This window comes from Caretta caretta, chromosome 2 (genome assembly GCF_965140235.1).
Source record: "Caretta caretta isolate rCarCar2 chromosome 2, rCarCar1.hap1, whole genome shotgun sequence".
Classification (NCBI taxonomy): domain Eukaryota; kingdom Metazoa; phylum Chordata; order Testudines; family Cheloniidae; genus Caretta; species Caretta caretta.
In genome coordinates this window covers 211,682,375-211,706,035 of record NC_134207.1, presented here as the reverse complement: position 1 = coordinate 211,706,035, position 23,661 = coordinate 211,682,375, and the positions used below count along the sequence as shown (strand labels likewise).

General features: G+C 43.3%; 1 protein-coding gene across 1 annotated transcript in view; it reads left to right on the top strand.

Annotated features, from left to right (window-relative positions):
• The first annotated feature begins 8,608 nt into the window (after nt 1-8,608).
• Nucleotides 8,609-23,661, top strand: part of ABCB5 (ATP binding cassette subfamily B member 5) — a 74,644-nt gene continuing 59,591 nt past the window's right edge. The window contains exons 1-2 of the mRNA XM_048838350.2: nt 8,609-8,827; nt 18,807-18,897. Coding sequence (XP_048694307.1) covers nt 18,827-18,897 — 71 coding nt within the window. The 5' untranslated portion in view covers nt 8,609-8,827; nt 18,807-18,826. The remainder of the gene's footprint in view (nt 8,828-18,806; nt 18,898-23,661) is intronic.

Below are 23,661 nucleotides of genomic sequence, written 5' to 3'. Positions count from 1 at the left end.
CATTTTATTTCTGCAAGCTCCCTGCCCTGTAACCAGGGACAGAGGAAAGTGTGTGTGTTTGAAATGAGGGGGTCAGAGCAATTCAACCAGAGATTAAAGTAGCTGTCAATATTTTGTTAGAAATACCAGCTCCCTCTATTGAAGGATATGCTGTTTCTCCACACAGTAAACTGAGTTTCCCATTTGATTACAGATATAGCTGTGACAGAGGGTATTGCTGATAGCTTTGTTTGGTGGCCTTGCCAAATGCTCCATGCTAAATGTACCTTTCAGTTCCATACATGCAACCCTATTGGCCTCAGTGAGTGCAAGTAGAAATCTGCCCAGTGTGCCCCAGTGAAGGATACCTTGGCTCATTTATAATCGAGGTATTGGAGTGTGCCTGTCCTATGATAAGTGACTCTAACATTGACATTGTGGGGGCTATTGTTTTTCAGTAATATCAAATCACCAGTTTACAAGTAAGGTGTTTTTTCTAGCTACCAGCTTCACAATTTAAAACTGAGATCAAGGGTCAAGCTGTATTATTTTTGGCACCATCTGAAGTATGGGATTCAGTTAACAATTGTGTAGGGTGTGCATAAGCCTGAAGACAGTCCAACTCACATTTCTAATGCATTGGGTAGCTCTGTTGTAGTAAGAGTAGCTAGATCTACAGGGGCCAGATCTGTAGGGTAAAAATGGGGCCCCTTATATAGTCACTTTTCTGAGCACAAGCATGCGGTAGTGTTTGCAAGAAATGTGTAAGCAAGTTGGCATTACGTACACAACAGTGACCTCTATTGGTTCAAGAAGGAATCCTGCACTTGTTTTTTTCTGTTTAAAACATCTAGAGTAATTTTTAAATGTATTATCTATAACATTAATGTGTTTAGCAGCCTGTCTTTAACTAGCAGTCTGTCAAATAATAGTATTTAACAACTTAAAGTAGAATACAACCCTGGGAACTAATCCCTGCAGACCGGCAAGATCCAGACATAAGTGCAAGCTGTCTGAAAACTTCTATAGGAAGGAGCTGAACTTATGGTCTTAAATATGCAGGCTCTATTTTCACTATAGATTCACTGATTCCAAGGTCACAGGGGACCACTGTGATAATTTATTCTGACATCCTGTATAAAACAGTCCATAGACTTCCCAAAAATTATTTCTGTTGAGCCAGAGTCTATCTTTTTAGGTGAAACTAGTATACCACAAGCAGTTTATATTCTTGCAATTCATCTGTTTTGGAGAACGTTGGCTAGAAACTCCCCTTCTCCCCCCTGCCCCACAATGTTTGTTGATTGGTTTAAACACTTAATGAAATCAGCTAACCCAAAAAGAGGAGTAAGGACAAACCATGAAATCCTTTTTTCCTATCTCTTTGGGAATCTCTGGTATTCCAAGGCCATATAGAATGAGTATAGTCCTCTTAAGACTGATAGGACCTGGGGTCAGTCCACCTCTGTTCTAAGATTTTGGGAGGTCTTATGGATGCAAGGACCAAGGAAACAGGAGATATTGGTGAAGGGATGCAATTCCAAGAATAAGTTTTATTTTAGTGATAAACTCGTTACTACTACTTTCAGGGCCTGGGGCCAGAAGAGCCTTGCAAAGTAGGTGAGGAAAGGCTCACCTCACTTCCAGCCAATCAAGATGAGCTCTTGAGAGAGGACCAGCATATATTCTTCCCCCTTCATCCTAGCAAGGGAGACACCAGCAGGAAAATTTCTAACTGCTAAACCTTCCAAGTCTAAAGGTAAGGAAAATCACTGGGGCTGGAGAAGCTGGCTGAGTCCCTGCAGATGGCTTGAAATACAACACAGCTCCACAAGAAGGGCTTTTGTTCTTGAAGGGAGAGAATAACTGACTGTTCAAAGTTCAGCCAGCTCCAGGAGGACAACTGGGTCTTCTGAACAGGGAAGGAGAGCTACCAGGAGTCTTGTATGGACTGAGAGCATGCATGAACTCGAGACTAAAATCAGGTTTGGATTCTGTAACTTTAAAAAAAAAAGGTTAATAAACCAGACCCCATAAAGGAGACATTTTGTTTGAAGTAATCAGTCTCTGGGTCACTGACTGGAAGAACCTGAGCAGGTGCTGAGTGTACCAACAGGACTACCAGAGGTGGCATGCCTTGGGCAGCCCCCTCTCCACTGTCACTGGTACCAGAAGTGGGATCTGAAACTCCCTACGGTCAAGAAGGGGTGACTGAGCAGCCAGGCACAAACCCGTTCCTTGACTGTGAGGTGTCCACCCTCCCAAATCAACATATGGAGGGATTACAATGACTCCAGGAGTTCCAGTTCCCATTTTTGGAAGTGCCCAGGCAGCCACAGGTGGAGCTACAAGAACTAGAAAGAATTCATAGAATCATAGAATATCAGGCTTGGAAGGGACCTCAGGAGGTCATCTAGTCCAACCCCCTGCTCAAAGCAGGACCAATCCCCAACTAAATCATCCCAGCCAGGGCTTTGTCAAGCCTGACCTTAAAAACCTCAAAAGAAGGAGATTCCACCACTTCCCTAGGTAACCCATTCCAGTGCTTCGTCACCCTCCTAGTGAAAAAGTTTTTCCTAATATCCAATCTAAACCTCCCCCACTGCAACTTGAGACCATTACTCCCTGTTCTGTCACCTGGTACCACTGAGAAAAGTCTAGATCCATCCTCTTTGGAACCCCCTTTTAGGTAGTTGAAAGCAGCTATCAAATCCCCCCTCATTCTTCTCTTCTGCAGACTAAATACTCCCAGTTCCCTCAGCCTCTTCTCATAAGTCATGTGTTCCAGTCCCCAATCATTTTTGTTGCCCTCCGCTGGACGCTTTCCAATTTTTTCACATCCGTCTTGTAGTGTGGGGCCCAAAACTTGACACAATACTCCAGATGAGTACTGGTTGCTGCAGATGTAGAAAGGGAAGCTGAGCGGCCTTACACCTAATTTTGTGCACTGAATGCAGGCAAGAGGGGCATGTAAAATGGGTCTGCCTCTATGAGAGCACCTTGCTGCAGGAACCAGGTCAGACCCAGGGGCCAGAAGGAGCTCCATGCAAGAAGGATCTGGCTATTTTCTGTGCACTGAAGCTCCAGGATGAGGAGTAAGCTTCTGAGTCCAACCTCCTGCCCAAGCCATGATGTCTACACAGCTGTTTGTAGCACCATAGCGTGAGCCTGAGTCTGTAGACCAGGGCTCTGAGACTCTCTGTCACAGGATTTGAAATACAGCATAGACATACCGTGTGTACGCATGTTAACAGTTGCCACACCTCTGTATGGCCCCATAGGAGCTATGCACTATACTGGGGTATCAGAGGGGAATTTAGGGGAGGTTTCCTCTCTTTGTAACACCTGAGTGGCACAAAGGGAGTGAAGCAGGGGGATACCCTCATTCCTTATGGATAGGATTAGATGTGAAATATTTTATTACATGGCACCTAAGTGGGAGACTGGTCTGCAAAGGGGGAGAGTTGACATAATAGTGCACTAGTGAGATGGACAGAGAACAGGGAAGGGAAAAAGGAGCATATCCAGCTTAGTTCCAGACCTGGCCACCCATATTTTTCCATGTCACACAGGATTCTCCAAACGACCCAAACAAAGCTCTGTTTTATTTCAGGAATCCTGGAGTTTATCTCCTTCATAAAAACAGCTTCAATTTTTCAATTTGGATGGGCTATTACCAGCAGGAGAGTGAGTTTGTGTGTGGGGGGGGGTGGAGGGTGAGAAAACCTGGATTTGTGTTGGAAATGGCCCAACTTGATGATCACTTTAGATAAGCTATTACCAGTAGGACAGTGGGGTGGGAGGAGGTATTGTTTCATGATCTCTGTGTGTATATAAAGTCTGCTGCAGTTTCCACGGTATGCATCCGATGAAGTGAGCTGTAGCTCACGAAAGCTCATGCTCAAATAAATTGGTTAGTCTCTAAGATGCCACAAGTACTCCTTTTCATAGAATCATAGAATATCAGGGTTGGAAGGGACCCCAGAAGGTCATCTAGTCCAACCCCCTGCTCAAAGCAGGACCAATTCCCAGTTAAATCATCCCAGCCAGGGCTTTGTCAAGCCTGACCTTAAAAACCTCTAAGGAAGGAGATTCTACCACCTCCCTAGGTAACGCATTCCAGTGTTTCACCACCCTCTTAGTGAAAAAGTTTTTCCTAATATCCAATCTAAACCTCCCCCACTGCAACTTGAGACCATTACTCCTCGTTCTGTCATCTGCTACCATTGAGAACAGTCTAGAGCCATCCTCTTTGGAACTCCCTTTCAGGTAGTTGAAAGCAGCTATCAAATCCCCCCTCATTCTTCTCTTCTGCAGGCTAAACAATCCCAGCTCCCTCAGCCTCTCCTCATAACTCATGTGTTCCAGTCCCCTAATCATTTTTGTTGCCCTTCGCTGGACTCTCTCCAATTTATCCACATCCTTCTTGAAGTGTGGGGCCCAAAACTGGACACAGTACTCCAGATGAGGCCTCACCAATGTCGAATAGAGGGGAACGATCACGTCCCTCGATCTGCTCGCTATGCCCCTACTTATACATCCCAAAATGCCATTGGCCTTCTTGGCAACAAGGGCACACTGCTGACTCATATCCAGCTTCTCGTCCACTGTCACCCCTAGGTCCTTTTCCGCAGAACTGCTGCCTAGCCATTCGGTCCCTAGTCTGTAGCTGTGCATTGGGTTCTTCCGTCCTAAGTGCAGGACCCTGCACTTATCCTTATTGAACCTCATCAGATTTCTTTTGGCCCAATCCTCCAATTTGTCTAGGTCTTTCTGTATCCTATCCCTCCCCTCCAGCGTATCTACCACTCCTCCCAGTTTAGTATCATCCGCAAATTTGCTGAGTGCAATCCACACCATCCTCCAGATCATTTATGAAGATATTGAACAAAACCGGCCCCAGGACCGACCCTTGGGGTACTCCACTTGATACCGGCTGCCAACTAGATATGGAGCCATTGATCACTACCCGTTGAGCCCGACAATCTAGCCAGCTTTCTACCCACCTTGTAGTGCATTCATCCAGCCCATACTTCCTTAACTTGCTGACAAGAAAACTGTGGGAGACCGTGTCAAAAGCTTTGCTAAAGTCAAGAAACAATACATCCACTGCTTTCCCTTCATCCACAGAACCAGTAATCTCATCATAAAAGGCGATTAGATTAGTCAGGCATGACCTTCCCTTGGTGAATCCATGCTGGCTGTTCCTGATCACTTTCCTCTCATGCAAGTGCTTCAGGATTGATTCTTTGAGGACCTGCTCCATGATTTTTCCAGGGACTTTTCTTTTTCTTTTTGCGAATACAGACTAACACGGCTGTTACTCTGAAACCTGAAATTTTTCAACAGCTGTTCAAAGCAGTTAAAGGGACATCTGTCAGTTGTAGAAATGTGACTTACTTTCCCCCCCTTTTTACCTTCTTAGCCATAAGATAATGTAAGTGAATAAAAAATTGCCACAAACAATCAAACATAGCCACTGCTGCATTGGTGGAGCCATGAAGTGTAGGTGCTAAGATATGTAATTTCCTTCTACCTGCAATCAGGATGAGACCAAGTTTTGCTCCTTTTAGATCACTTCTCTGGAAAGGTTTCAGAGGAACAGCCGTGTTAGTCTGTATTCGCAAAAAGAAAAGGAGTACTTGTGGCACCTTAGAGACTAACCAATTTATTTGAGCATGAGCTTTCGTGAGCTACAGCTCACTTCATCAGATGTTTATCTGATGAAGTGAGCTGTAGCTCACGAAAGCTCATGCTCAAATATGAAGTGAGCTGTAGCTCACGAAAGCTCATGCTCAAATAAATTGGTTAGTCTCTAAGGTGCCACAAGTACTCCTTTTCTTTCTCTGGAAAGATTTGTTTCTTTAAATCAGGCTTTCAAACTTCTGACAAACGTGTTGCCATCTAACTAAACATTATCTGGGTTAGGCAACTAAGTGATCACACTCGGGAGGGTAGAGAGTTTAAGCTTCTCGACTGTATCCAGTTAGATTTAGAGGAACCACGAGGGATTTTTGACTTCTTTGTAAGTGATTGTTGCACTCTAGAAGGGATAGGAATTGTATAGCACAAGAAGGAAAAAGACTGCAGAAAGCTAAAAACACTTAACTGGGGCAGAACTTTGGAACAGTAAAAGAAATTGCTTTAAAAGGGGGAAATTCCAAATGGTCTGGGCTAATACTGAAATGAACCCAACATAAAAAAAAAAACTCTGAGAAGCCTCAAAGAAACTTGTACACTGATGCCATCTACTGGCTATTGACAGAAGCAGCAGAAAAACTAAGGCTGCTGAAATCTGAGCGCTAAGTGAACAGTGCCCAATAGAAAAATAAGAGGATGGCCTTTCCTCAGGCCCTGAAATAGGCTATATAAAGTTCTGGCTGCCATGTAGACCTCAGAATTTTGCTGGACCCCTTTGGATGGCCTTGCCCCTCATCCAGGATTACAGGACTAGATGACAGGTTTCTGAGTAACAGCCGTGTTAGTCTGTATTCGCAAAAAGAAAAGGAGTACTTGTGGCACCTTAGAGACTAACCAATTTATTTCAGCATGAGCTTTCGTGAGCTATAGCTCAGAAGTGAGCTGTAGCTCACGAAAGCTCATGCTGAAATAAATTGTTTAGTCTCTAAGGTGCCACAAGTACTCCTTTTCTTTTTAGGACTAGATGAGTTGACAGAATCTACAAGTAGGCTGTTGAATCCAGAAATGCTTTTGGTAGAGCCCCATGTTGTTCAAAAATGCAAAATAACACACGCAAAACAAAGGACATAAAACAAAAATCCCTGAAGCTGTGGGCTCTTGCAGCTCCTGTCCTGTGGGGTGGGGACCTGGCCCACCACTCTGGGTGTTGCTATAACCCTGTCTGCCTGGCCTCATCACTCAGGTTTGGCCTAGCCACCCCTACAACTCCATGCACCAAGTTGCAATGTCCAGAGCCGGGCCCAGACGCACAGGACAGGAACTGCAGAAGCCACAGCTATGAGGTGAGTATGGGAAGGGCTTGCTCTGTAAACCCTGATACCTCATCCCTACCCTCCTGGCACCCAACAGGACCTCCAGCTGTGAGGGGAAATGCAAAAAAAGAAAAGAAATTCCCAAAAGATAAAATGAAATATTACAAAAAATAACTTCACAGGGCTCTAGCTATCAGACATGCAGACCAGACTGAGCAGCTCTCCTTCCTGTAGTGTTGCAGGACTAAGAAGAGGTAGTGAGATTTCATTTTGGAGATTGTATTGCTTTCTGTACTTGAATATCAATTACTGTAGGCTATTTTACAGAGCCTACACTCTTTAGTGAAGCCTCAAGTAGCCACATTTTGGATTTTAACTAATGCTAGAAGCATGCTTTCCTTTGTAAGCCCAGGCAAATTAACTCAAGCGACTTAAAACAATAACTTTAAGCAATTTGCTTTTGATATTTTCTAAACTTATCCCTTTCATACAAAACCATTCCAATGGCAGGAACCACACTCTTACAATAGCCTTTAAGATAGGACCTCCGAAAGTCAGTTCTCCTTACTCTCTAGAAAAGTATTGCAAATGTATTAGATATACTAAAGAATGAGGATCCATCACATATGCATCTGATGAAGTGAGCTGTAGCTCACGAAAGCTCATGCTCAAATAAATTGGTTAGTCTCTAAGGTGCCACAAGTACTCCTTTTCTTTTCACATATGTAATGTAATACATTTGATGACTTGTAGTGTGTTATAATTGCTGCACATCAGTCCTAGTCTGACAATTGCTTGCAAAACTTTATTTTTGTTTCCAGTAGGTGCCTAGAAGATTAGTTGTATCAATTGATTAATCAACTGTTAATTGGTTAAGAGCACTAAGTGTCCTGATTTAAGACTTTTTTTTACTGTCCAAGGTAAAAGATGACATGACCTAGTGTTAAAATTATTAAGATAACGCTCCCTGGACTCTGTAAAAGAGGAGTTAACCTAACTAGATTCCATTCCAATATTGGCTAAAACACTTATCAAATTGGCCAATCTAGTTTGTTTGGATTTCAGCTTTAAAAATCTAACTAGCATATTGGCAAATTCATGGGATCAACTTTAGGCACAAGTAGTGTCCAATCTGTAACTGAGTATTTCAGGGAAATCTCAGCTCAAGTTAAACTTTTAAGATTGTTGTTTTTTTTTAAAAAAAGTCTAATTTTAGCAGAATGGCAGTAGCTTGTTCTCAGCAATAATAATCGCCTCCAGAGTTTGCTATCCAAATATTGCAGCATCCTGTAAATATATAAGAACAAGTAAAAAGTTAAAAAGATTAGAAATTGAAACCAACAGCTACTGGTTTGCTTTCATTGTCCCAATATAAGGGGGTGAAGGGGTAGTAAGCAGAAGATATAAATGGTAAAAAAGTAAATTAGACTTTTAAAAAACTTTCACTTTCATAACACCTGCATTAATATATAATTTCAGCATGACTGTATTTCTTTAAACCAGACTTCAGAAAAGCATGTAAATTAGAAAATGAAATCAGACACCAAAAATATTTTGAAAACCTATAAACACAGGCTACTGGGAAATGGCTGTGTGAGGAGATCTCCGATGGGGGGATGGGGGTGCAGATCAGGAGCATAGGAGAAAGAGTGCCTGTGGGACTGGACCTTAGATGTGACCACATCCCCTCTTCTATTAGCTGCTGCCAAGGGAGGAGAGGCTAAATGCACTTGTCAGCTGTGGCTAAGAAGCAGATCCCCATCTGGATGCAGTACTCTAGAAGAGGAGGGTGATCTCTTTCCACAGAAATAAAGAAAATCCCACCCCTGAGTCATCGGCTCTTCTCAGAGGGAGGAAGAGAAGAAGATAGAGCTTGCTCAGCATGACCAATGAAGGTAAATTATTCACACTCTCTGTCGCTTTCTCATGCAGAGGCAAAGTCTGCAGCAGGTTAGCAAATCTTTAAGCTGCATGTTAAAGAACCACGGTGTCAATTAGAGCTGGGTAAACGTTTTTGTTTTTTTTTGTTTTTTTAGAACATTTTCACTAAATCTTAATAGCTTTGGGAATTAGCCCTGGCCTCATCCCTTTTTGCTCACTTTTCTGTGAACATTGGTGCAAATTAGTGGCTGTTTGGTCATTCCTCAGTGTTAGTGTGCAGCTGGTTGGAAGACATTTTCTCAAAGCTTCACTTCAGTTTTTTACTATTTTTAATTTTCAAATGTTTTTTTTTTTTGACCATCTGTGGCAATGGTGACTATTCTTGTGCACATGCAAACAAGGGTCTTCACTATTCAAACCACAACAGTGCCTGGCTGTAAAGTTTGTCATCCGGCCAGAGACCAGATAGGATACTGTGTGGCTTAGGTGACCAATTGCGTATCTCAAATAATGAATAGCAAAGAGCTGAAGACAGAGTCGAAGTGGATCAATTTTGAACAACCTATATATTAACATAAAGTGTTAGTCAAACAACTATGAGGAAAAAAATAACTTCTATTAAAAAAAATCCACGTCTGTCTGCAGAGATGTCATTAACACCAGAAGATTGTCAATAAATACTCTGCTTTGTCCAGCTCTGGGCTGAGGGAAGTGCCAATTTATGAGTCAATACCTATGAGAACTGTCTGAGCCTTAGTGAATCCCAGTGGCTAAGCTCAGTGCCACTGACCTTCAGGCCCGCATGAAGTGCTGGGGGCTTCTAATACCAACGTACTCCAAATGGTAGCTGATTCCTAACAAACTCTGTCAGAGCTGTCAGCGAAGCATTAGGAAGAAAAGAATATTGTCTAGCTAATGACCTGAAGTATTGGGGGAGTGGACTGGAGGCTTTGAGTTGTAACCGTCGCCACTTCCTAACCTTTGTTTTATTTTCTCCTTAGAAAAATATTCACAAATAAAATTGTCCATCTCTTCCCTTTTGCCAGCTTCATTACTCTGGAACTTCACTGACTGCATTGAATTGTCACCATAATAAAGCTGCATCCTTCGGTTTGGCATTTCAGTGATAACAGATTGCCAAGGGTCTGGGGAATTTGTGGGTAGCAGCAAGTCTGAAGCTGGCTTCCCAGCGGCTTCATAGAAAATAACTTCCTCCTTCTTTCCACCGATTCCTATTGAAATCCTTGTTGAAATCTGTGGGTGTAATAGCGTCACCGCTGTTTGCTGTCTTCATACCTCATGTGTTCTGGGACAACCTAAGGTTATTTGCAATCTGGGTTCTAGCAGAGAGAAGCCCTGAGGTTGCCAAGACTGCAAACATCCCTGGTGGAATTTCACAAGGGCAGAAATCCTTCCCCAACCGTGTTTAGGGCCCACGACTCCATGGGAGCTGCTTCAGTTGCTGAGGGGAAGTGGGATCAAAAACAGAACTCCAAAACCTGCCCCTCTACCTGGTTTCTGATTGGCCTGCAAATGGGTGAGGGCAGGTGTCATGTGACCATGATAAAGAATTGCAGGAAGAGTCACTTTCTTCTTACAATGAGAGAGGAACTATATTAGAAATAAAAACAACACTGTCCTTGAAGTCGTTCAGTCTCCCACCGTGCTTAGAACCTTCCCCAGCCCTTTCCTGCCTTGCTTCCTGCTACAGTTTCAAAGAAACAGTACATGTACCCTCACAGTAGGGGAGAGCTGAAGGCAAGCAAAACTGCCAAAGTTGCCAACTGCAGTAAGGCCCAGCTCCTCAAAGTCATTTAAACACTCAGCTTCTACTGATTTCAATGGAAGTTAGGAGCCTAAATATTTTTGAGGATCTGGGCCTAAGTTTCTATAGCTACTCTCATGGCACAGTGAAGAAGTAGGTGACTCTTTCAAAACCTGTCACACATGTGTCTCTTTTCCTGGTGAAGCTGGCTGCAAGAGCATCCTGTGGTGAGCCATAAAGCTGCACATGAGTCAGCAGGGGATAAAAGGCTGATGCCACAAGGTGACGAGTAGCTGAAGGGAGTTGGTGTTGAAGCACGAGCAGAGATGAAGAGCTGAGCTCTCAGGGAAATGTTGGAGCACAACCCTAGGGGGAGGAAGGGTAATCACATTTTTATGCTTTGGAATACAGCTTCACCTGGTGTAGGGAACCTGCTGTGGGATTGCGAGAGTCAATTTGGCCTTGGTGTTGTGAACAGGGTCAAATGCTAATGTAAGAAATGATCACAGGGGAAATGGGGATGGCCAGCCTCATGATGCTCCTCTCTCTTTCAAAATGTTCTGCAGAGATTGTCCTGAGGAGAAATTGCTTTGATAAGAATGTGACACGTGGTCCCATTTACTAATCAAACTGCCATAATATTTTTTTGGAAGTGCCCTTAATAAAAAGGCCATTCCATTATATGAATCTCTTCATCACTAGGTGATGGCAACTTTTTAGGATCCTAATTTGGGGAGAGAAATATGCACATATTTTCAGACAAGCATCTTTCTCCTATGAAAACTGTACATAAATTCAGAGTACAGCTTTTTTCCAGAGTCAGTATTTAGACACATTGTAGCCATCCTCTTCAAGTCTCTGTTAAATGGAAAATTGATTTGAATGATGCATACCTCCAGGCTCTATATTGGTTTTTTAGCATCCGTGAAATGTGTTTCCCATAAAAGAAATTCACTGTCCTAGAGATTAGGAACACTCAGAGTGAGGAAGACAGAAAAAGCTTTCATACAAACCCAGAGCCCCTGCTATCAAATCTTGGTGTTTTGCCAGATTGTCAATTAGACATATTGGGGCCAAATATCTCAGTAGCAAACAGAAAAGCTAATGCTAACAGAGAAATCCTCTACGCATATTGATGGGAGAGGCTCAGTGTCTTGTAAAGCTGTTTGATTCAAGTGTACTGGTCTTGTACGTGGTGTGAGAACTGCTTGAAAAGGCAAAACAGTTACCTCAAGGAAAAGGGTAAAAAGGCAACAAATCTTTAATATATCTTAGTCTGTGTGTATCTATATGTGTGCCCATAAAATGAAGGCACGGGTTACAGCAGCATAGTTAAGGTTGAGCTAAGTTTTATACTTATTTAATTCTTGCTCTACATGTGAAGAAAACACTATCTTCCCCAAAACTACAGCACTTACTCTGAGTATACTATGAATTTTATGAGAACTTACAAGTAAATCTATTAATCAATTTACATTTAAAAAGTTAAACAGGTCCTTTCAGATATTTAACATTTGGTATTAGACCTGTTTTGTCCCAAATGATCTCAGGTAAGGTATTATCTAGCTACATAAAAATTGGCAGGGGGTGAACCTTGAACTGATCTGGTGCAAAGGGTAGGGTATTTTCTGAAGAGCCTTTAAGTGATTAATGATTACTTTTTCTCACTAATTTTCAGCACTGAAGTTTCTCCTTCAGCAGAGGATAAAGAATAATGTTCTCTTTTAGAGAAATTTGCCAAAAATTGCCCACTTTCAAAATGGCAGCCAGCTCTTATTGTTTTCAATGGGACTGAGATGACTGACTTTCTTTATTAAAGGTGGCCAATTCCTCCTTCCATCTGCTCCTTATGTTTCTTCTCTCTGCATCCTGAAAGCAAATGGATCACTGTATTCTAGGAATGCTGATGTCTCCACTCCTACTGGGAGCAATAGTAAACAGTGACCATCTTAACTGGGGAGACCTGTGGAGAATAATGCAAGAAATAACCATTAAACCAGTAACCTAAAATTTCTTTGCAAAACCTACTTAATGCACCATATCTAATCAACAGGAAGAATAGGTGTGGGACAGGGGAGAGGGTGGAGAGTTTGCATGATACTGTAATGGGGAATAGTGGAGGACTGAGGAAACTCTCCATGTGTGTAAAAAAAAAAAAAAAAAAAAAAAAAAAAGTAACACAGTTTTGTAAAGCAGTTTAATTGCTCTTCATATTGTGTCTGTGTGAAAAATCCCTCGTAACTGTGAATCTCTAGGTATTGCTGTTACAAATTAGTATTCCTGGAATGTATTATGAAATATCAAAAGTTCACAATGAGATTGACCGTTGAGCCTGACGTCTGCTTTATAGGCAATCACAATGACATGACTCATTAGGCTGACATAAGATTATCTCTATTTATAATGTACTGGTTGATCCTAAAATAGACAGGTCTCAAGCATTTGTGGATGAGGAATATGCTGGTGGAGGTAACCCTGCTAGCTACCAGCACATCAGGTCAGTATGCTTGTTTTGTGTCGTTTGTGGGCTAAATTCATCCCTGGTACAGGTAAATTGACTGCAGCAGAATTTACAGCAGGGAAGAATTTGGCTTAGTAAGCTTAAAGAACATTAAATTAGGGACTTACAGCTTCTCTTTATTTTTACCTCCCTGGTGCAGACCTCAAATCTTGCTGATGTACAAAAGAGTTTAAGTACCAATTACTGTCTGTCACATCATGCTGTGTATGATGTTAATTATAAATGTTACCCTTTCAGGTAGTGTTGATTCAGTGAAATAAGCTTAAAATGACCTGAAATGTGTGTGAGGCTGGAAGGTGCTTGAGTCAATTGTTCTCTAAATCACTTCAGCAATTCCTTCTCCTCCAAAATAATGTTATGTCATCTTCCTTTTTATGAAATCATTTTTTTAAAAGTATTAAAACTCAAGAGACAAGTTGAGTGAGGTAATATCTTATATTGGACCAATAATATCAAGGTCTCTAATATCCTGGAACCAATATGGCTACAACAATATTGCAAACAACATATTGACACTAACATATTTATTGAATATCCTGCTCATAAAGCAAGATTGTTCCTAAAACCTAGGGAGGTTGTGGAATCCCTGTCACTAGAGGTTTTTAAGAACAGGTTAGACAAACACATGTGAGGGATGGTCTAGATATACATGGTCCTGCCTCGGCATGGGGAGATTGATTAGATGACCTCTCGAGGTCCCTTTCAGCCTTACATTTCTATGATTCTACGATTTATGCTGGCCATTTTGGAAGGGGCACAATTTTATTGAAAGGTTTCAGAGTAACAGCTGTGTTAGTCTGTATTCGCAAAAAGAAAAGGAGTACTTGTGGCACCTTAGAGACTAACCAATTTATTTGAGCATGAGCTTTCGTGAGCTACAGCTCACTTCATCGGATGCATACCGTGGAAACTGCAGAAGACATTATATACACACAGAGACCATGAAACAATACCTCCTCCCACCCCACTGTCCTGCTGGTAATAGCTTATCTAAAGTGATCATCAACTTGAGATGATCACTTTAGATAACTTGAAAGTGGGTGGGAGTTGTGTTTGTCCATGTCAATGAGAGCAGGATTGGGCCCTAAATGAAAAAAATTAAACAAATTCGGTATTTGCTTGTTAACCACAACACACAATTGTTTGTTATTAATAGATTTAGGAGTATGGGAATTGCCATGCTAGATATGGTCCAGCAAGTCCAATATCCTGGCTCTGACAGTGGCCAGTGTCAGATTCCATGAAGGTGTAAGAAACCCCATATTAGAAGATTCTTTGTAAACCTTATCATTCAGAGGCTGGCTTGTGTCCTAACATAAGAGAATCTGAGGCTGATTGAATGTGTATTGAAGTAAATGGAATGAGTCTCACTGATATCAATGGGCATTAGACTGGGGTTTATGTGTGGTCTAACTTTAAAAAAAAACCCATCTAATGTAACTGTTGGTAATCTCACTATCCATATAAAGGTCTAATCATTTTTTTCAAGTCTAAGGTCTCGGTCAAAGTGATGTTTAATGACAATGAATTCCACAGATTAATTATGTTCAATTGAAATGAAATATTTCAGTTTTTAAATTTGCTGCCTTACAACTTCATTGAATGTCCCCTGTTCTCATTTTATGAAAGAAGGTAAACAGGAGTATCAGATTTAACTTTTCTGTAACATTCATTATTTTGTATGTCTCTATCATGTCCCCTCTGATTGATCTCATTACCTGTCTCTGATGTCTCATTACCTGTCTCTATCACGTCCCCATTGACTGATCTCATTACCTGTCTCTGAACCCCATCTATTTCTATTTCTAGTATGTCCTTTTTTTAGATTTTTGGCTACATTTAAAGCCCCTTCAGATGGGAGAGAATAAGGAGCCCAATTGCTTAGCAGGGATTTCATGCACCATATTGTACTAGCATTGTATAGATGGCACTGAATTCCTATTGGCTACTAGGGTCGATTTACACTGCAGAAAACAACCCTGTGGCAGTGAGTCTCAGTTGATTCAGGCTCGTGCAATGGGGCTACAAATAGCAGTGTAGACTTCCCGGTTCCAGTTGGAGCTGGGGCTCTGAAACCTAGTAAGAGGAGGAAGGTGTCTCTGGCTCTGAGAGACACCCGCTTCACCCCAGCATCTGGGCTCCAGCCCAAGCAGGAATGTCTACACTGTTATTTGTAGCCCCATTGTGAGAGCCTGAGTCAGGTGGTCAAACTCTGAGTGTAGTGTAGTTGCAGTGTAGCTGTACCCTTAGGTTCTGAGAGGTCCTATATTTGAATGCTCAGGAGCTGTCATCAGGAAGATGAGCTCAGCTCTGAAACTTACTTTCTCCCTTAGTCCAAAAGAGCCTGAGTTAGTTAAATCAGGGCATGGCGCCATGCCCATCTGCTTACTTATGGTTTTGCCTAAAGTGTATTATTCCTGCTTTGATGGTGATTTCATTTTTCCTTAATTAACATTTTTTTTACTAATTTTTTGTTGGATGCACTGAAAAATAGTAAATACATAAAATAAAATGAAAAATGTAAAAGATTAACTGAAAATAATATTCTTGGAAGTATTGTATCAGAGCAGAGAAATAATAACAAGGGAAAAATAGAATCATACATTAAAGCAGTCCATGATAAAAGACAGGAAATTGGTTCTAATTTGGAACTAATATTTCTGTTGAAATGAGTTGCACCTGCTATTCACTGTTCATCGTCTGCACACCCTGGAGCTATTCCGGATGCTGCCCAGTAAAACCCTCTGAAGCTACATACTCCACTGCTGTATATGAGCTGACAGTGGGATTTCTTATTCTTTTAGCATATCAGTGCAAAATAATTGTTTCTGTTTATAAAGCATGCTGTGATTTTTTTTAAAAAAAAAAATGTGGTATTGGATAACTTGTTTAATATTTTCCCTTGCTGAGCGAAGAATAAAGCAAGAGGCATCTCTAAAACAGGGTACCTGGTACCGTGCTTCTAATTTCCTCTGCGTGGGCCTGTATAAAAAGAAATGGATCTCAAATTGACACAAATGACATACTGTACAGGCAGTTATACCGGACATAGTCCTAAAAAGACTTTGAAGCAATTTTTTATGCTACTAATAGGTGCCAGATTGATGGGCCTTTGTTTTTGTATTATGAGACTGAGAACTTATGTTTTCCCTATCCAGCTTCTTTATACCGTTGATTATTCTACATACTTTTATCATAGCCTCTCTTATTTATCTCCTTTTTAAGTGAAAGAATACCAGTCTTTTCAGTACTCTTCATAAGTAAGCTTTTTTCCTAATAATTTGTCATCTTTCTCAGTGTGAACTTGGAAAAATGTCATAGAGCAAGTGTACTCCTCGCACTGTACTTGTGCCTGTGTCTGTAATATATGACATTTCTGAAGCTATTGTGTCTTCTATCAGACAAACTAATAGCTACTTCCTTTGATTCTCATAGCTACTTATTTAATTGAAGGGAGCAATACAACTCATTCAATAGGGAAACCAGAAAAAAGTGGTAATACTGGTGAAAACACATGTAACCATGCCTTTGTGGGTCACAACTGAGAATACCAAATTCAGGACAAACTGCTGAGAAATAGGGTGGACACACCCCAAAACTGAAGGTTATTCTCCCATGAGATATACCAAAACAGCATCAAAAGTAAACTTCTGTTTCACCACACTGGCGAACAAGAAGTCATAAAAGCAATTTCCTTAGGCATATGAGTCCTTCTATCACCACCAAAAACACTAGACTTAGAGATGAGTGGTTCTTTAAAACCAGTCTTCTCAAATAAAAGGTTCTTCTGATCTCAAAGGACCACCCACACACCCAGGTCAATATACAACTCAGATCTTACCCAAAAATCACGCTAATCCTTTAGTATCTAAAATCTAAAGGTTTATTTATAAAAAGAAAGAAAGGTGAGAGTTAAAATTGGTTAAAGGAGTCAAATACATACAATAAATGCAAAGTTCTTGGTTAGGGTGACCAGGTGTCCGGTTTTTGACCAGAACACCCGGTTGAAAAGGGACCATGGCGGCTCCGGTCAGCACCACCAACAGGGCCATGAAAAGTCCGGTCAGCGGTGCTGCAGCACTCATGCAGGCTGGTCCCTACCTTTCCTGGGCCACCGTGCTGTGCCCTGGAAACTGCCAGCAGGTCTGGCTCCTAGGCAGGGGGGACCACATGGCTCCACACACTGCCCTCGCCCTGAGCACCGGCTCCGCACTCCCATTGGCCGGGAACCAGGAGAGCTGGGACGCGGTGTCTACAGAGGGAGAGCAGAATGCCATGTAGCTTCCTCCCCAACACCATCTATGAACTGGACCTGCTGGCCACTTCCAGGGTGCAGCATGGAGCCAGGACAGGCAAGCAGCCTGCCTTAGCCCCACGGCACCACTGACCGGAAGCCACCCAAGGTAAGCCCATGTCCCAACCCCAGCCCCAGCCATGAGTCCTCCCCCCAAACCTGGATCCACTCCTGCATCCCAAACCCCTCATCCCCCGCCCTACCCCAGAGCCTGCACCCTGAGCCCAGAGCCTTCATTCCTCCCACGCCCCAACCCACTGCCTCAACACATAGCTCCTCTCACATTTCGAATCCCTTGGCCTCAGCCTGGAGCCTCCTCCTGCACCCCAAACCCCTCATCCCCAGCCCAGAGCCCACACCCCTTCGCATGCCCCAACTCCCTGCCCCAGCCCAGAGCCCCCTCCCGCACCCTGAACCCCTCGTTTCTGGCCCCACCCTGGAGCCTGCACCCCCATTTAGAGCACTTACTCCTTCCCATACCCCAACCCCCTGCCCCACCACAGTGAAAGTGAGTGAGAGTGGGAGACAGTGGGATGGGGCCTCGGGGAGGGGGCAGGGCTAGGGTGTTCAGTTTTGTGCCAATAGAAAGTTGGCAACCCTATTCTTGGTTCAGGCTTGTGGCAGTGATGGAATAAAATGCTGGCTTGGAAAGTCTCTGGTTGCTTCCAAATCATTGGAAGGACCTCAGTCCCTTGGTTAGAATGCTCCCATTAGTATAAGTTCATAGTCCAGAAGTCTGAGCAGGAAAGAGTAAAATGGAGGTGTTTCCAGGGCCTTTTATATCTTCTGCCGTGTGGAGAGAATCCCATTGTTCTTACTGTGGAAACTGGCAGCAACAAGATGGTGTTTGGAGTCACGTGGACAAGTCAAATGTCCATGCATGATTTCACCTAGTCACAGCAGGAAAGTCCATTAAGAGTAGATAGGCATCTTCCATTGTAAGTTAAGTGAACTTTAATGGGCCAATCTACTTGAATAGTTCCTTCAAGATGTGCTGGCTAAATACCTTCTGGGTGTTACCCCAGGACCAAACATTTGAAATACAGGTATAGAGCCAATACTCATAACTTCAAATCCAAAATGATACATGCATACAAATAGCATAATCCTATGCAGAAAATCATAACCTTTCCATAGACATCTTACATACCACATTTTGTACAAGATTTGTTGCAAATATATAACAGTGGTTGCAACAATGATCTATATGGTCAGATTTTAATCAGATAATGTCACAACATGTTAACCCTGTTTTTAATAATTTTTTTAAAAGGTTCAATGAACAAGCGAATAATATATCTAATATAAAGTTGTTATATTTGAGATTTCTCATTGGTGTCACCTAAACAAAGTGTGTCCTATATTGGATTTCGTGATGAGTAATGATATTAACAGCACTGCATTTTATTTTAGAATAATCTATCCACATAATTATGGAAGACTTTGACATAGAAATCGCTGGACAGGCACCAAAGTATTCTACTAATGTGGTTGTAGATGACAGGTAAGTGTTTGGGTCTCACCTCTTGTCCGAGTTTGGCTTTGTATGTTGTTTGGGTTGATTTTTTTTTTCAATAGCTCAGTGGGACAAACTGTCTCAAACAACCTTAGTGTAGCTTTCAGAATGAAGCAGGTGTCGTAGCTGGTTTAAAGCCCCTTAAACTGATGAGTGAAGCAGTCACCCTTCATTCAGGGTAAGAAACAACAGTGGTCTAAAAAGATGGGCTCATGCTCCCCCAATGCCACTCAGGAATTTGAGCTATGTAGGCAGAATGCTAGACTGGGCATCCTTTGGCTAAGGGTGTGTGTGTATGAGAGAGAAGCCAGAGATACTATGTCTCTTGGGGGTAAGGGTTAAAACCTACACTCCTGAAAGACCAACCTAACTCCCAGTGCTAGGTTGACAGAAGAATTCTTCCATTGACCTAGCTACTGCTTCTCGTGGAGGAGGTGGATTAACTTGAGTGCTGGGCAAACTCCTCTCATCACCATAATGAATGTCTACACTGAAGTGCTACAATGGCACAGCTGCGGTGCTGAAGCTGTACTGCTATAGCATTTTAAGTGTAGACATACTCAGAGACGAGCAGACAGAGACAGCGAGAGAAAGAGAGAGCTTGGACAAGCACAGGATATCCAAAGTGTGACCCAAGGAGAAGCCAAAAGCAGGGCCTTCTGGGTCTGGAGAAGCTGGCTAAAGAGGCTTGGGGCTGTAAGCAAACAACTAACTCCCATTGTTTGATTCCTCCGGTATTCAGGGAAAACAGGACATTCCTTGTAAATAAACAAACTTGCTTCAAAGAAAACATCTGATTCTATCGTCAATTTTCCCTCCTAATTGGAACAACTTGTAACACCCTGAATTTGGCTAAGCTTTCGGGTCAAGAAGGGTAATGCACATATAGACGCCAGCTAATGAGCCTTATTGTCTTCTCACAAAGGTTTTCTACTGGTGTAATTCCACTGACTTCAATGGAATTACTCCTGATTTACATCAGTTTAAGTGAGTCTGGGTTCAGGCTCACTGGCTTCAGAGTGGATTTCATCTTTAATTCTCAACGTTTTGTGTCATGTGCCCAGAAATGGGTTGAATTTCTTGTTCTTTACAAAAGTGTTTGTTTCTATTTTAAGTAAACTTGTGCTAATCTGAGCTCCTGGGGACTGCTGCTGTTGGAATGATTTTCCAAGTGTTCCACCTACACAGCCATTTTCTCTAATTTCTCGTCTCAGAGGAACTGTGCAGGCTTTCTATTGATTTCTTAATAATGTATAAAAAGATATCCAATATGCTGCTCTGCTTTTGGCATGCACTCCAGTCTGGCAGCACATCTCAAGGGCTAGAATCACAAGATGGCTCACAGAGATGTAAATTACAGCTCCCTGTAGCTCCCTACTCCTGAAGGGGGTATTCACCCTGAAGGAAGGTGTTGCCACCACCTATCCTTCTGCAGGGTTTTTTGAGGGTAGTCAGCTTTAAATGGCATAAAATCCCCTTTGAGGCTGAATCAGCAGATCCTGGCAACCCATGGCTATGCGGCATCCCCAACTAGTACCACCAACTTGTGGGTTGTGATGGCCCCCGGTAGCCTCCTTGGGGTTGCAGTTTTTGGATGAATGCTGTCATTTCTGCCAAAGATTGGTAGGGTCACTGTCTATGCCAGCCACTGGGCTGAAGCTGGGCCACAAACTGTGGTTCGTTTGACTGTATCTTACATCTTTCCTCTATGTGGTTTAAAAAAAAAAAAAAGCTTTGAAATTAAAAGGTCACTGACGATAACAATCAGAGTGAAATTCTGTGCTGTGTCTTTAAGAGAAGCAGCACAGAATTCAGTCACTTTTTGTACCCTTTCGATTCTGGGCTACTGTGTGAGGTGGAGAGGCCCCAGGAGAAACTCAGCCCTGAGGGTCTGTCTAAATTCCAAAAGTCTCCCCAGTCTGCCCTATGGCCGACAGCACGTAGACTGCAACCCCACCCCTGGCATGCCCTTCTCACTGCCAACCAGGGGCCCAGCCAGCCTCTTCCTAAGGAGGGGGTCAAGTGGCAGAGGTCAAAAAGTGTATGGGGCTAAAAGTCTATAATACTCCTTATAATACATGTACAGATAAAGTCTATACATGCCACGTTTGCTCCACACTGACCTATGGGACTAGCTAATCAAAAGCTACACAGCTCTGCGCATATGCTGCATTCCCAATTTCCTCATCGCTGGGATCCTGCTTTACACACACGTTGCATTCCGAGAGGCATGTGTGTATATGGGGTTCCCCCCCACACACACATTTTGCATTGCCATGCAGCAAATGTGTATCTTCCCCAAACCACCATCTCTCCTCCCGGAGTGGGCCTAGAAGTGGAAGAGGTGGAGGAAGCAGAGTGAGGAGATGGCATCTTGGAGTTCTGGAGAGCTGGGTCCAGGGGTCCCGGAGGCCAGTGTCCCAGGAGGGCACCCTATCCCTGCTCCAGCTCATGCTGGTCACTGACAGCTTCAATAGCTGTTTCTTCCCCATCTCCAAGGACCTACCCCAGGTGAGAGAGACTGGCTGGGACCTCTGTCCCCTCTCCTTCCCTCCCACCAGAGAGACCTGGAGGACTGTTGCTTTAAAAGAAACAACTACTAAAGTTTGGGCCTTAATTTCTTGTCTTTTAATATGATTCCCAGAAAATCAAGTTACATTTTTATTTTATATTACTAATCCAGCTTTGGCGAAGAAATGAACATCTTATGTTACCTGTGCAAAAAAAAAAAAAGAAACAAAACAACAGTAATGTTTTTACTATCCCAGTTGTATAATTTCCTTCTTTACGAACAGATTTGCAACCCTTCTTCCCCAAAACACAAAACTGTGTGTCTCCCAAAGATAATATATAATTTCTGGGGGTTGGAATTAATTTAGGTGAGGAGATCTACATGTGAGTCTTTCAACCCCTCCCTCCTGCCCCCCCCCACCCCAGTCACATAAATTTTCCCACTTGAATCAATAGAATTACTCCACATGAATAAAGAGAGACAAAGTAGGTGAAGTAGTCTCTTTTAGTGGACCAACTTCTACTGGTGGAAAGAACAAGACTGAGCTATCCACCAACAGAAGTTGGTCCACTAAAAGATATTACCCTATCTACGGTGTGTCTCTCATATCCTGGGACCAACACAGCTATACCAACACTGCAAACATCACACAAATAAAAACTACTGATGTGGATAAGAGCTTTTAGGATCATCAAGCCCCATGGTCCTGATATTGACACCACCTCCATATGGATATAGGGATCCAGCCACATGGAGCACTTGCAGGATCATGGCTTTAATTTGTGTTGCCTACTTACTACATACTCTTTTTCTTTTGCAATTTGTGTTTTTTATATTTTGTTTTAAGATCCCATTAAGGTTCAGTGGTTACCATGTCTGCTAGAACAGCCCAAGTTCAAATCGTATTAGAGCCAACACAAATGGACTAGTGGTTACAGCACTACTTTGTGACTCAGGAGACTTGGGTTCAGTTTCCTGCATTGCTCTAGGCTTCCTGTATGACCTTGGGCAAGTCACGTGATGTGAACTCCTGAATGTATTGAAGTCAGTGGTGGAATCCTGATAGTTTTGTCATTAATCTCCCTGTCTTTCATCCCCCATCTACAAAGCAGGGATTATAGTAGTTCCTTACCACACAAGGGTGTTGTGAGTGTGAGTGTTGTGTGTCTCTTAAAATACTGTGATACACTCAGATCCTATGTGTAAGGGGACTGTTGCCCCCTTACTAACATTCATTGGGGGTGTTTTGGTTGTCTAGCTCCCAGTACTAAAAAGGGGGAAGGGTCGATGGGGAATCAGGACCCTGAGACTGACAGCCCCCAGGAACAATGTGGAGAGGCCAATGCTCCAGGTCAGCCTGAATGACAGGGCGGGCAGGCTAATCAGGGAGTCAGGAGGCCAGGGAGGTCCCATCCTCCGTGTGAGCTGGATTTGCCTGGGTCAGACAGAGTGGGGCCAAGCTAAGGAGAGAGCAGGGGCCCAAGCTGAGCTGGGGAGCAGAGCTGTGCCAGATCCAGAGGGACCAGAAAAGCAGCCCAGAGAGAGCAGACCCTGTCCTGGGAGCAGAGCTGCAGCAACCAGAGCCAGAGGGGCCAGAGCAGCAGCGGCAGCAGCAGTGCAGAGACCGAGTGGTGGAGCTGGGGCTGGAGCAGTCTGGAGCTGGGTGCGGTGAGCAGCTGGGGAGAGCGAGGGGGACCCTGGGCAGCGGGCCCAGCAGAGGGAGACGCCTCAGCCAAGAGGCTCTGCAGGCCAGGCTTGGATCGTAACCCCGACAGGACGGGGTTGACACTGGGAAGAAGGGGCCTACCACTTAGAGCCTGAGAGCGTGTGGCCACCACCAGAGCAAGTGTCCAACCCACAGCATCCCTGCAGCACAGCCAGGCCTGAGAAGAAGGCCTGGGACTTACAAGGAACAGACTGTGAACTGCCCTGACATTCCAGAGACACCGTTTGTGATGTTCCCTGCCACAGAGCGAGTTGATGTGTTTCCTTTAACCTTTCCCATTTTTCCTTATTCTTTTTAAAGTTAATTGTTGATTAGATAACTTGCATTTGCTTTAACTTGTATGTAATGGTCAGTGGGTCAGAGAAGTGCCCAGTGCAGAGAGAGTACCCCGGAGAGGGGACACCCTAGCCCCTGTCCTAGGTGACCGCAGCAGGGTTGGGGGTCGAGCCTCCCAGGAATCCTGGGTCCAGCCTTGTTGGGGTTACGAGGACTCTGCCAGACAGGAGAGTGGAAG